This window comes from Leptodactylus fuscus, chromosome 6 (assembly GCF_031893055.1).
Source record: "Leptodactylus fuscus isolate aLepFus1 chromosome 6, aLepFus1.hap2, whole genome shotgun sequence".
In the NCBI taxonomy this organism is placed as follows: domain Eukaryota; kingdom Metazoa; phylum Chordata; class Amphibia; order Anura; family Leptodactylidae; genus Leptodactylus; species Leptodactylus fuscus.
The window spans coordinates 174,622,153-174,636,814 of NC_134270.1; the positions used below are offsets into that span (position 1 = coordinate 174,622,153).

The 14,662-nt window shown below is 43.5% G+C and overlaps 1 protein-coding gene across 1 annotated transcript in view; it reads right to left on the reverse strand.

Annotated features, from left to right (window-relative positions):
* Positions 1–6,448, reverse strand: part of LOC142210157 (B-cell receptor CD22-like) — a 10,197-nt gene extending 3,749 nt beyond the window's left edge. Inside the window, exons 1-6 of the mRNA XM_075279183.1 lie at positions 6,389–6,448; positions 5,937–6,305; positions 4,391–4,681; positions 3,602–3,859; positions 1,741–1,971; positions 80–170 (exon numbers count right to left, since the gene is read on the reverse strand). Of these exons, the coding sequence (XP_075135284.1) occupies positions 80–170; positions 1,741–1,971; positions 3,602–3,859; positions 4,391–4,681; positions 5,937–6,305; positions 6,389–6,431 (1,283 nt within the window). The 5' untranslated portion in view covers positions 6,432–6,448. The remainder of the gene's footprint in view (positions 1–79; positions 171–1,740; positions 1,972–3,601; positions 3,860–4,390; positions 4,682–5,936; positions 6,306–6,388) is intronic.
* Between the last annotated feature and the right edge of the window lie 8,214 nt (positions 6,449–14,662).

The following is a 14,662-nucleotide window of genomic DNA, read 5'->3' on the forward strand; positions in this document are numbered from 1 at the left end:
TATGAGATAGAATAGAATAGAATAGAATAGAATATTACTACTACTGATCAACATTTTCTCTGCCTCACATTATTTTTACCTTAAACAATATGAAATGACCAGAATAAAAAGAATCAGAAAGAAGATTCCAGCAGCTGTTCCCAAAATCAGAGGTAAATTCACTGAAGTTCCTGTAAAAGAACAGGAAAAAACCCATGAAACTTCCTCTCCTCCCGCTTTCTCAAACTGAACATGGAGAAAACAGAGTTCATCATTTTCACCACACCCCATGTGGCCCCTCCACCTGACCCATCTATCAAAGTTAACAGAACCACAATTACCCCTGTCCCACGGGCCCGATGTCTTGGGGTAACCCTGAACTCTGACCTATCCTTCAAGTCACACGTTCAAACCCTCAACACCTCCTGCCTCCTCCAGCTCAAGAACATCCATCAAATCTAGGGGGCCACACGGTGGCTCAGTGGTTAGCACTGCAGCCTTGCAGCGCTGGAGTCCTGATGTTCAAATCCCGCCAAGGGCATAAAACCATCTGCAAGGAGTTTGTATGTTCTCCCCGTGTTTGCATGGATTTCCATCCCATATTCCAAAGACATACTGATAGGGAAAAATGTACATTGTGAGCTCTATGTGGGGCTCACAATCTACATAAAAAAAAAAAAAAAAAAAAAAAAAAAGAACATCCATCAAATCTGCTCCTTCCTCACCCCTGAAACTACTAAGACGCTCATCCAGGCCCTCATAATCTCCCACTTAGACTACTGCAACACCCTTCTGCATGGACTCCCAGCTAACACCCTCGCCCCCCTCCAGTCCACCTTAAACTGCACTGCTCGCTTAATTCACCTCGCCCTCCGTTCTTCATCGGCTGCTCCCCTCTGCCAGTCCCTCCACTGGATACCCATAGCCCAGCAAATTGAGTTCAAGTTACTAACGTTAACATACAAAGCCATCCACAACCTGTCCCCTCCATATATCTCCGACCTCATCTCCCGCTACCTGCCCACACGTAACCTCAGATCCTCCAATGACCTCCTACTCCGCTCTTCTCTCATCCGCTCCTCACACAACCGTCTCCAAGACTTCTCCCGTGCTTCCCCCATACTCTGGAACTCCTTACCACGACACATAAGACTGACCCCCACAATCACAGGATTCAAGAAGGCCCTGAAGACTCACCTATTCAGGAAGGCCTACAACCTCCAATAACACTATCACCGCACCCCCATCTGTACAGTCTCCCCCTCTCCTTCTGTCTCTACCCCCCTCCCCTCATAGATTGTAAGCCCTCGGGGGCAGGGCCCTCTACCCCACTGTGCCAGCCGATCACTGTTAGTATGATATCTACCTGTATATTCTGTGTACTGTATGTAACCTCCAAATGTAAAGCACCGTGGAATTAATGCTGCTATATAAACAAACAATAATAATAATAAATAATAATAATAATAATAATAATAATAAATAATAATGATTTCTTTGTGATAAGCCTTCATTAGAAAGATCCTTCAAATATCTGTATGAACTGAAATGCAGACCTATGTGTTTCCATGGTTACAGACTACGAACAAACCCTGCATAGCCTGACCTTGTAGTTCTGTGCTCCTCTACGTCATTGTCTTCTCTTGTAATGTCTATTTGTTTTATTTATTCCTTATTTCCTTTTCTATTTTATAAATGGTATCAGATATTAAGTGTATAATTCTAATGGTTATGGATCACTACAATATACAGGACACTAACGTTTTATGTGGATCTCTTCTGAGGTGGAGATTCCAACACGGTTATGAGCGATACACGAATACTGGCCAGAGCTCTCCTCATTGTCCTCTAGGGTCAGAGTCTTCCCAGTCTCATATAGTACAGACCCATCCTTCATCCAGGTGTAGTGAGTTACATCAGGGCGGCTGCTTAGGAAATCACAGACCAATTCACTTCCATTATTGACAGTGATGTGAACTCCAGTCGGTGCATCTATAGAATTGAGACAATATACAAGAAAACAACCTCAAATCTTTATAAAATTATAAATTTACGTTTCAAAATGAGACATTACTATAACACAACCTCAATTATCTAGAAAATTATAAAAAAAAAAATATGAAACAACCTAAACATTTTAATAAAAACTATAAATTTACACCCCAAAACAAGATAATATGAGAAAAAACCTCAAGGTTTTATAAAATTATAAATTGAAACAGAACTACGAGACACAAATGTTTGAAAAAACATCAACACTTTACAAAATTAAATATACACCTCAGAACAAAAGAGAAATGTAAGAAATAACCTCAAAACTTCATAAAATTCGAAATTTATACAAATTGCTGCTATTTGCATTGGAATTCTAAGCCTAACAATTCTCTGTTAAATGTAAACATTCTGACTAATTTCCACTAGATCAAGCACACATTGTATAATAAACCAGATCACAGTCCGTAGTAATGTGAAGTTTACAATCATTTAATGTATGAAAAAGCTGAATGTTATACATAGTTGCTTATGCTTGAAACTGGTATAATGTTATGTGATAAGATGGCTCCTGCATCAAGGATGGGTGCAAGAAAAACAAATGCTTGGCTTGCTGTAAGAAGACATCACCCCAAGGTTACCACGCAGGACCGGGAGTAGCTGGCTATATATGGAACTGCTTAAACTTTTTCTGCTTGATTGTGATGTATCATACCAATCAGGAATGAATATGAAGACTTACATTGTTGTTATCGCTCTTCCTTTCTCTGCTACTTTTTAACCCCATGTTGTTTTAATAAAAGCTCATCAGTATTTCCTCCTTGGTTGAGAGAGGAACTAATACCAACATAGCGTGTCTGGTGTCATTTCCTTACTGCTGGCACTCAGCCTAATTAATTAGGACGACAGTTACCCAGGATTATTTATCAAACGTGGCTTTGACCTTATCAGTAATACAATTATTTAGGCAAATCAAAAAATATGTTATAATGTCAAATATATAAAATATCTAGCAGAAAGACCCAGCTTCACACAGGTATATTTGATTTTTGTTTTTCTAGTGTCCCCATATGAATAGGGTGTTTGCTATGAAAACCTGGTGTAAAGCTGTGTGTATGTGAAGACTGAAGAACCTGCAAGTTTCTGTTGATCCATAAGCATGTGATCATGTGTGTCTCAGTTTGGATATCAGTGAAAAACCTGTGATCGGTTGTTATGGAAACCTGGAGTAAAACTATGTGTATGCGACCTTGTGTAAAAGTGTCATCAGCAGCGTCCTGCCCCTTTAAGGCTGATCTACAACAGTGAAGAAAAATGTCTGGGTTTTTATGGAAACTGGAATAAAGCTGTGTGCATGTGGAGAATAAGCACCTGTTTCTATTGGCTGATAAGGGACATGTGACCGTGTGTATGGCAGCTGGAAAATGATTGGCTAATGTAGGTCATTTTTTGGGAATACTATATCTCAGAATGGTATGTCCAAGAGAGTCTAAAACCTTCCCAGACACCTGATCTACCAGTGTGCCAAATTTGGTGTGGATTGGTCCAGTCCTTTGTTTGCACATAAAGAACAGACAGACACAGAAGAGATATACACATTGGTGTTTGTCTCTCCAAGCTGTATACATACATAGTAGAGGGATCTCTGTCGGGGCTGACTCTCCTCTCCCCACACGATTTATGGCAGTACAGGAATAGGGCTCCATGTCCCCGGGCACATTATACACTGTCATCTCCCGTCCTCTGTCTGGTAATCTGGTTTTCCCTTTGTACCATTCATACTCATGTACATCAGGCCTGGAGAAGCTGTTACATTGTAACGTCACATCACTGCCTTCCATCACTTCGTCATTCCCGATGATAGTGACTATCACATTTCGAGGGGCATCTGTCAATTGAAATGAAATAAATATAGTGACGTATAAATATTTCCTGATAATCTAAAGTGTATTTATACTTTTATACAGCAAATGTTGCACAGTAACTTCTTATCATTTCCTTCCATTACTTCCTTGATCCCAGTGATGGTCACGTGTTTGAAGGGCATCTGAGGAATGAAATGAAGGCGGCCTGATCACTTACTGGATAGAAAAATATACCAATATTTGACAAGCCTTTGGATGGGGTCAGGTAAAGGGATTTTCCCATGAACAGAATCATATTTGAATTTGTAGACAATAAAAAGTAGAATTTTTTTTAGTTTTAAAAATTTTCTCTAAAACCCCACAAAATGTAAAAATGTTCATATTTACAAAAATGTTTTAACTTTTAATCGTCTACAAACAATGGATCTTTGCCTCCCATTTAAACAACGGGAAACATCAGAGCAAAATCTGGAATCTCAAATTCTGGAATTCTGACAAATTCCATCCATGCCTTGCTGAACAACAAATGGTCCCCAGTCCCCTATAATACATACAGATAATATTTAGCCTTCCCGATTTCTCTTTTATTTGTCCATTAGGATATGTAGCCGTGCACTGGACATAATGCCCATCATCCACATAGGAAGGGATATAAGCAAGTTCTGATTCTTCTCTCCAGGATCCTCCAGAAATCTCCACCGACCGCCTCTTAGCTTGACCAGGTTTGTTCCATTGTAGAGAAGGAGGACTGGAGCCGCATGTGTGGTGTGCACTACATAGTAGAGTGGTGGCTTTTCCATCTCTTATAGTATGTGGCACAGAAAGATCTAGATTTTTTGAGGAATCTGAAATAAATGTTTACAAAATTGTTACATTGACCATTTATAATTTTTTAGACTAACATTGGAGATCTATCATCATGAATGAAGCCCAGACACGCACAAAAAACATAACATTTTACATTTATAGTGACTCCAATATCCTTCCCACCATATCTAGCAGAGGTCCAGGCTTTAGGGATAGAAGGAACTGTTCTTATGAAGAACGCTGTGTTCCCATGGTAAGACTACAAATAAGCCCTGTATAATCTGATTCTTCAGTCTCTTCCATCTGCCCCGACATCTCATTCACAGATATGCCGAAAGTTATGCTTTCCCGTATACCAAAAACTAGAACAAATTGTAACTCTAAACAAAATGGGGCAGAGTCACTAAGAATCGTCAGAACTTTTTGGTGTAAGAAACTTTGTGGAGTAAATGGTGGCATACATCTATGGCAGTCACTTGGAAATGACAATGTTTTGATGCAAGAGTCATGACATTGACACACCACCAGTGACTGCTTAGGCCTGGTTCACATCTGCATTGGTAATCCGGGGGAGTACGCATGGAGACCCCCATGAACAGACTACTGAATGCATTGGCAAGTGTTGTACAGTGAAAGCACTCTGACCCCATAGACTATAATGGGGTCTATGCTTGGTCTCTGCATGAAACATGTGGACAGAAAAGTAGTTCATGATCTACTTTCCTGTCTGCATGACTCGTGCGGAAAGCACATGGACCCCACTATAGTCTATGGGTCGTGTGCTTTCACTCTATGCCGCTTGCCAATGAGTTCGGTAGGCCGTTCAGGGGGTCTCCATGCATACTCCCCCAAACGGATTACCGACGAAGATGTGAACAAGGCCTGAGGCCCAAACTCAGACCTCAACAATCCCTGGTCCATGTCATTACAGAAGGGGCCAAAATAAGACCAAATAATGCCCAGAAATGGTGAAGGAAGGTAAGTATCAGTGTTTTTTTTATTTTACCGCACCTCCCCTAGTCCACTACTTAGTATATTTTGGGGTGTAAAGAGACGCCATAGCAGAATAGAAACACTTTAGCATTCATTCGAAACCAAAGCTGGTGGGTGAACCTTGCAAATTTTTGAGAATTGAATCTTGCAAGGTTTGCCCATAACTGTAGGGTGGAGGGGAAGCAGGTTATACAGAAGGGGAGCACTGTGGCCAAGGGAATGACAAACACTTCAAATCCTTCATTTTTATCATGACCTTTCCTTACAATCATCATCAACAATTATTTATGAAATATTTACCTATGACATCGAGATGAACGGTTTTAGAATGTTTATCACGTGCATTTATCCTTCTGTTATTGGCAAGCCCTGGATAATATATATCTCCATCATCTCCTCGTATCACGGGGTCTATCCGCAGGGTACAGCTGTTCTCTCCTGGGACCAGTGACGTCCGATCTCTGTATTTCTCTGTTACTGATGATGAGTCCTTGGTGTTTAGGATCTCTTGATCAAAACTAAGATATCTATATAAGTACCATACAGTGCCGGATGTCTCTGATGTTCCTTCAGGAGTATATGTACAAGGAATCTCCACACAGGAGCCGATCAGAGCCGCCATTCTAGGAGGGAACGTCCATCGCTGACCTACAGAACCCAGATAGAAGCCTGGAAACAATCAGCAGCACATGAGGCCGGAGTTACAATGTATCATTCTATCTGGTTACATTTGTATATTGAGTTTATGTTACCTTGAAAGACAATGAGAAGAAACATCTGCTTTACACCGGCCATTCTGTACTAAAGACATCCATATCTGGTCATGGACACATCTCCTGATATAACACCATTAGAGAAGATTCCTCTAATCATCTAAACGACACAAAAAAAAAATGGAGGCCAAACCTGAAGAAAACCAATCAATAATATTGTAGAAAAACATGCCATGACTATTAATATGATACTATATACTATAAACTGTAGAGATGATATAAAAGGAGTCAATGCAACCATAAAGTTCCAATGCGTGAAATACAGCGTCAGACTGGCCCACCAGAGTACCAGAGGATCTTCCAATATGCCGTGGCTCTGACACAATAAGGGTCAGCAGAAGACACCCTACATTTGGAGGGTACTATGGTGTATTCCTTAGGGGTTCTTGGAAGTCGGTCACTAGAAACAGTGTATCTGATGGACCCAAGGAACCTTAGTCTGACACTGATGAAATACATGACCTGATATATCTACAACCTCAAATATATGTTAAAATACACCATCAATCAATCAAATCTCCTACAGAAAAATATAAAAAGATTATTTTCTCAGGTTTTTTTTGTCCAAATATTCCATGATAATTTTTTATTAAGGGTCTGAATACAGGGGGAGTTAAAGGGGTTGTTCAACTGAAGATAACTTATCCACCAACTTTTTGGATTCAATAGCTGCACCCCCAGTGACTCCAAAGCAGTTGTAGTTTCTCCTCTAGTCCACAGTGTTCCTGAGAAATTAGTACAGTTTTATTCAGCTCCCAATATGCTAATTAGACTCTTTACTGTCTGACTGCTTCAGCTTAGGACTGCCCACCTGACAGTAAAGAGCCTAATTAGCATATTGGATGTTGGAAAAAAAAATTGGACAAATTGCTCAGGACTGGTGGGTGATACAGAAAAAAAAATATTAAACAGTGCCAAAATCAGTTTAAGACAGAGAAGTGATAAGAGGAGAGAGATGCAAATACTAAATATCATATTATTGATTACTGATACATTGAGAATGACTTACATTCCGTGTCCCGTACCGCGACCTCTCAGAAAGCAGCAGAGTGACACAGATCTCTTCTCTATATAAGACTATTGGGGAAATGACTTGTGTTACTTACTTCCTGCACATGTACAACATCCTCCGTTGCCTATTATTGTGTATTTCACCCTTGATAAGGAAAGTCTTGCGCTCGCTATGTCAAGTTTTTGAGGTTTTGTGTTTCCTTTTTTGACAAGGACTTCATCTTATACTAAAGAATACAGTTGGCAGAGTATTAAAAATTAAATACAAAACCCAAGTTCTGTGTGCTACATGTAATGTATGTAATGTGTGTGATGCATGTTACTGCTATCTTGTGTTGGCCATAGGCGTATAATCATAGAGGGGATAGATAGATAGATAGATAGATAGATAGATAGATAGATAGATAGATAGATAGATAGGAGATAGATAGATAGATAGATAGATAGATAGATAGATAGATAGAATACAGAGTATAGGACAAGTGTACGGAGACTAGCTATAAGTAGAGATGGATGAACCTTGCTAGTTTCCTGAATGTTCACAAGGTTCGTCTTCCAGTTGAGTTTTGGACTAAACTTGAGTAGAGAGCTATCATTACATGAAAGAGTCATGACATTGGCGAGCCCCATGTGACCACTGAGTCCCAATCGGAGGACCCAGCACTAATCCCGGGCCTGTGATGTCATTATAATGACAAGTGTTCATTATCTTTACGCATCTCCCTTCGTCCTCCGCCTATAATATTCTGCAGTCTGAAGATACCTAAACCCAACATTTTTGGAATAGTCTTAACATATTAGGGTCATTACAAAGCTGTTTGCTCATCCAGAGTTCTAAGCAATGGCTTGAAGATCTTGTGATTGTTCTGAGCTTTAATTAAGCTTTTGACAAGTTGTTGAATTTTTGTACAAAAACTCCAACTGGTCAACTGAAGCCAACTACAAGGATATCTACTGACCATAGAAGAGACTGCTCTCGAAACAGTGGAGTCCATAGTGGTGTTGACCACATGGATGATGAGGGGTTCCACAAGGATCTGTACTAGAAGGAATGGAGTCCATTGAACTGGAAACAGTGAAGATCACAAGGCCTCATGGACACAACCCTATGCTACTTATAGTACAGTATACAATCCCGGTTTATCCAAATCGTACATTGACCCATTAATTTCTATGGTCAAATTTGGTGTGTTACATGCCCCCAGACATGCTTCCCCTGCTGTCCCAGTTGCATTCCAGGGTGTTGGCATCATTTCCTGGGGTGTCATAGTGGACTTGGTGACTCTCCCGAGTCGAATTGTGGGATCCCCTGAAACAAAGCATTTTCTCCCATAGACTATAATGGGGTTCGATATTCGTTCGAATAGTCCAATATTGAGCGGCTATTCGAAACGAATAACAAATATTGAATATTTTACTGTTCGCTCATCTCTAGTTAGAACCCAATTTTTGCTAAAATAAACTACATTAGGTTAAACTATAGTGCAAAAATGTTCACCAAAAATCCCTCCTCGTATAATAGCAAAAACAAATAACTGGCAGTTCCATTAACGTTACATTGTTATCTGTGTGGATACATTGTCATGCTAAGATGAAACTTTTGCTTCCACCCTCTGTTTGTCCTATACAAAGAACCCTCAATCATGCACCCAAAAAACCTAATATACAACAGTAAAAAGGAAATAGAGATGATGTGGGAAGCAAAAGCTAAATACTGAATAACTGAGTATATGTTACGGTTCTGTGTGTGTATATATATATATATATATATATATATATATATATATTTTTAAACTACAGAACCTATTAGCTGTAGAACACTACAGCGAGGTCCACAGGCCCAATGGTGGACGGCTGTATGTCTGAACTCAATGTGAACTACTGCAAAGACACTGCAGTGCAGTACTTAATGTGAACAGTGTGTACTGTGCGACACTCCATGTGAACAAGGTGCAACTAAAATCCTGCCAGTTTAGCTCACTGGCCAGGTGCACCAGTACAAGTGAAACACACACGGCTGCCAAGGGTTAACACTCACCCCAGGCCAGCAAACACACACACTTACCCCTGCGACAGCTAGGGGCCACCACGGAAGTTTAGAACATTCTCCTGCACACAGCTTGGAGCCCCCAGGGGGGTTTGCATGCTCCGGCACACAGCTTGGAGACATCACACACCCATGCTCCTGCACACAGCTAGGAGCCATACATGAAGTCAGACAGTACACATAGGCTATCTCAGAGACCAAACCTGCTGCAGATCTACAAGCTGGACCGGCGTCTACTGCTCCTAGCTCTGGTGTAGATCTAACAGTTCAGGGCTTACAGGTCCTACCTAACAGCACCCAGGAGAAGCAGAGGAACCCCACACAGAGGCCTAGTCTGACAACCTGCCTGAGTACTGGAGCCTATCCCTGCAAACTACTGTCATTCACTCCATGGACTTAGAGGAGATTTCAAAGTGTAAGCACCCAGTGGGCCGCAGCTCACACTATTTAAAGGGAAGTCCCCGCCCAATAGGGGCAGTTGCAATGACCTCACCGCTCATGCTCAGTAGGGGAGAAATGGCACTTAGCCTGTGAGCAGCTCCAATACCTCTGAGCATGCTCAGTAAGGTGAAAGCTGGATGGTCAGACTGACCCACAGGTGGCGCTGTGCGCTATGATAGCAACCTGCGGCACCCAATCCTAACAGTATATAAAAGGTAACATATAAGATAAATGACACTGACTATTCGCTTGCATGAGGTCAGAGGTCGCAGATCTCTGCTCTGTACTGGACATTTGGGGAACTGCTTTGTCTTAGTTACAGTATTTCCTATAAATGTAACATTCCCTTCTGCGTGACGATGAGCCCACAATGGCGGTGACTACTCCAAGTGTGTTTCCTTTTACACATATTAGTTTGGATTGCCCCCCCCCCCTGCCCCCCTTATTTCCCCTGCATTACACACAACCCTGTGCACTGTATACAGTGACAGGACAGATCTCAATAGAGGGGAAAGGGGAAGAAGAAAGAGGCCGGATTTTACAGAAAGGAGACAATGTGTTACACAATTTATTAAAGTGAGTCTGGCATTAGACTCCCTTTTTCTTTAAAAAGGCTATTCTTCTCCTACCTTTATTTTTCTGATCCGTGCCGCCATTCTGAGAATATTCATTTGTATTTCTTATGCAAATGAGTCTTCCGAAAGCTCACAGGGCGTCCCCTGTGCTCACCGAAGATGATCCAACAACACCTATATCCAACTATGGGGCATAATACTGTGTGCAGGGGCCACTATGGGACATAATACTGTGTGCAGGGGCCACTATGGGGGAAAATACTGTGTGCAGGGGCCACTATGGGGCATAATAGGGGGGGGGGGCACTATAGGGCATAATACTGTGTGCAGGGGCCACTATGGAGCATAATACTGTGTGCAGTGGCCACTATGGGGGATAATTCTGTGTGCAGGGGCCACTATGGGGTATAATACTGTGTGGAGAGGCCACTATGGGACATAATACTGTGTTCAGGGGTCACTATGGGGGATAATACTGTGTGCAGGGGTCACTATGGGGGATAATACTGTGTGCAGGGGCCACTTTGGGACATAATACTGTGTGGAGAGGCCACTATGGGACATAATACTGTGTTCAGGGGTCACTATGGGGTATAATACTGTGTGTACAGGGGCCACTATGGGACATAATACTGTGTGCAGGGGCCACTATGGGGAATACTACTGTGTGCAGGGGCCACTTTGGGACATAATACTGTGTGCAGGGGCCACTATGGGACATAATACTGTGTGCAGGGGCCACTATGGGGGATAATACTGTGTGCAGGGGCCACTATGGGACATAATACTGTGTGCAGGGGCCACTATGGGGCATAATACTGTGTGCAGGGGTCACTATGGGACATAATACTGTGTGCAGGGGCCACTATAGGGGATAATACTGTGTGCAGGGGTCCCTATGGGACATAATACTGTGTGCAGGGGCCACTATGAGACATAATACTGTGTGCAGGGGCCACTATAGGGGATAATACTGTGTGTAGGGGCCACTATGGGACATAATACTGTGTGCAGGGGCCACTATGGGGCATAATACTGTGTGCAGGGGACACTATGGGACATAATACTGTGTGCAGGGGCCACTATGGGGGATAATACTGTGTGCAGGGGCCACTATGGGACATAATACTGTGTTCAGGGGTCACTATGAGACATAATACTGTGTGCAGGGGCCACTATGGGGGATAATACTGTGTGTAGGGGCCACTATGGGACATAATACTGTGTTCAGGGGTCACTATGAGACATAATACTGTGTGCAGGGGCCACTATAGGGGATAATACTGTGTGTAGGGGCCACTATGGGACATAATACTGTGTTCAGGGGCCACTATGGGACATAATACTGTGTGCAGGGGCCACTATGGGGGATAATACTGTGTGCAGGGGTCCCTATGGGACATAATACTGTGTGCAGGGGCCACTATGGGACATAATACTGTGTGCAGGGGCCACTATGGGACATAATACTGTGTGCAGGAGCCACTATGGGGTATAATACTGTGTGTAGGGGCCACTATGGGACATAATACTGTGTGCAGGGGCCACTATGGGACATAATACTGTGTGCAGGGGCCACTATGGGCATAATATTGTGTGCAGGGGCCACTATGGGGCATAATACTGTGTGTAGGGCCACTATGGGACATAATACTGTGTGCAGGGGCCACTATGGGACATAATACTGTGTGCAGGGGCCACTATGGGGTATAATACTGTGTGTAGGGGCCACTATGGGGCATAATACTGTGTGCAGGGGCCACTATGGGACATAATACTGTGTGCAGGGGCCACTATGGGACATAATACTGTGTGCAGGGGCCACTATGGGACATAATACTGTGTGCAGGAGCCACTATGGGGTATAATACTGTGTGTAGGGGCCACTATGGGACATAATACTGTGTGCAGGGGCCACTATGGGACATAATACTGTGTGCAGGGGCCACTATGGGACATAATACTGTGTGCAGGGGCCACTATGGGACATAATACTGTGTGCAGGGGCCACTATGGGGTATAATACTGTGTGTAGGGGCCACTATGGGGTATAATACTGTGTGCAGGGGACACTATGGGGGATAATACTGTGTGTAGGGGCCACTATGGGACATAATACTGTGTGCAGGAATGTGGGGGGGGAGGGTCAGATGGTCGGGGTGTTTGGTGTCAGTCAAGTGTGTAGGACCCATGTCAAAATTACGCCATGGCCCCATTATTCATAGTTACACCACTAAGCAGCATGTTCCACACATTTGGCACTTTACACTTACGGTCCGGAGTGACTATTGTTCTTCTCTACTTTAAAAGACGACATTATGCAATTTTTTTAATTTTGTATCAACTTTATTATACCCCAAGTAAACGTAAACTTTACAAAATGAAGAGGCACAATAACTCTCTTTTCCTTAAATGGAAGTGTCGTGACTAGAGATGAGCGAACAGTGTTCTATCGAACTCATGTTCGATCGGATATTAGGCTGTTCGGCATGTTCGAATCGAATCGGACACCGCGTGGTAAAGTGCGCCATTACTCGATTCCCCTCCCACCTTCCCTGGCGCCTTTTTTGCTCCAATAACAGCGCAGGGTAGGTGGGACAGGAACTACGACACCGGTGACGTTGAGAAAAGTAGGCAAAACCCATTGGCTGCCGAAAACATGTGACCTCTAATTTAAAAGAACAGCGCCGCCCAGCTTCGCGTCATTCTGAGCTTGCAATTCACCGAGGACGGAGGTTTCCGTCCAGCTAGCTAGGGCTTAGATTCTGGGTAGGCAGGGACAGGCTAGGATAGGAAGGAGAAGACAACCAACAGCTCTTATAAGAGCTAAATTCCAGGGAGAAGCTTGTCAGTGTAACGTGGCACTGACGGGCTCAATTGCCGCAACCCAGCTTTCCCAGGATCCTGAATGTAATACACTGTCAGTGTATTCTCGTATACCCGATATATACCCCGATACCCGTTCCAACGGTGTGCCCCCCCACCTTCACCCCAGAAATACCCTGCAAGTCCCCTAGCAATAGAATTGGGGCTATATACACCCACAATTTTTACTACTGGTATACAGTGCCATTGTCTGACTGGGAATTCAAAGAATATATTGGGAATACAAATACCCTCATTTCTTGCTACTGCCATATAGTGCCAGTGTCTGACTGGGAATTCAAAGAATATATTGGGATTACGTGCACCCACAATTTTTACTACTGGTATACAGTGCCATTGTCTGACTGGGAATTCAAAGAATATATTGGGAATACAAATACCCTCATTTCTTGCTACTGCCATATAGTGCCAGTGTCTGACTGGGAATTCAAAGAATATATTGGGGTTACGTGCACCCACAATTTTTACTACTGGTATACAGTGCCAATTTCTAACTAGGAATTCAAAATGCGCAAGGCTCCCGGAAAGGGACGTGGACGAGGCCGTGGGCGAGGTCGGGGGAATGGTTCTGGGGAGCAAGGTAGCAGTGAAGCCACAGGGCGTCCCGTGCCTACTCCTGTGGGGCAGCAAGCATTGCGCCACTCCACAGTGCCAGGGTTGCTTGCCACATTAACTAAACTGCAGGGTACAAACCTTAGTAGGCCCGAGAACCAGGAACAGGTCTTGCAATGGCTGTCAGAGAACGCTTACAGCACATTGTCCAGCAGCCAGTCAGACTCTGCCTCCTCTCCTCCTATTACCCAACAGTCTTGTCTTCCTTCCTCCCAAAATTCCGAAGCTTTACAGAACAATAACCCAAACTGTCCCTGCTCCCCAGAGCTGTTCTCCGCTCCTTTCATTGTCCCTCAACCTGCCTCTCCACGTCACGATTCCACGAACCTAACAGAGGAGCATCTGTGTCCAGATGCTCAAACACTAGAGTCTCCTCCATCTCCGTTCGATTTGGTGGTGGATGACCAGCAACCCACCCTCATCGACGATGATGTGACGCAGTTGCCGTCAGGGCATCCAGTTGACCGGCGCATTGTGCGGGAGGAGGAGATGAGACAGGAGTTGGAAGAGGAAGTGGTGGATGATGAGGACACTGACCCGACCTGGACAGGGGGGATGTCAAGCGGGGAAAGTAGTGTGGATGTTGAGGCAGGTGCAGCACCAAAAAGGGTAGCTAGAGGCAGAGGCAGAGGTCAGCAGCTTAGGCGAAGCCAGGCCACACCTGGAATCTCCCAAGATGTT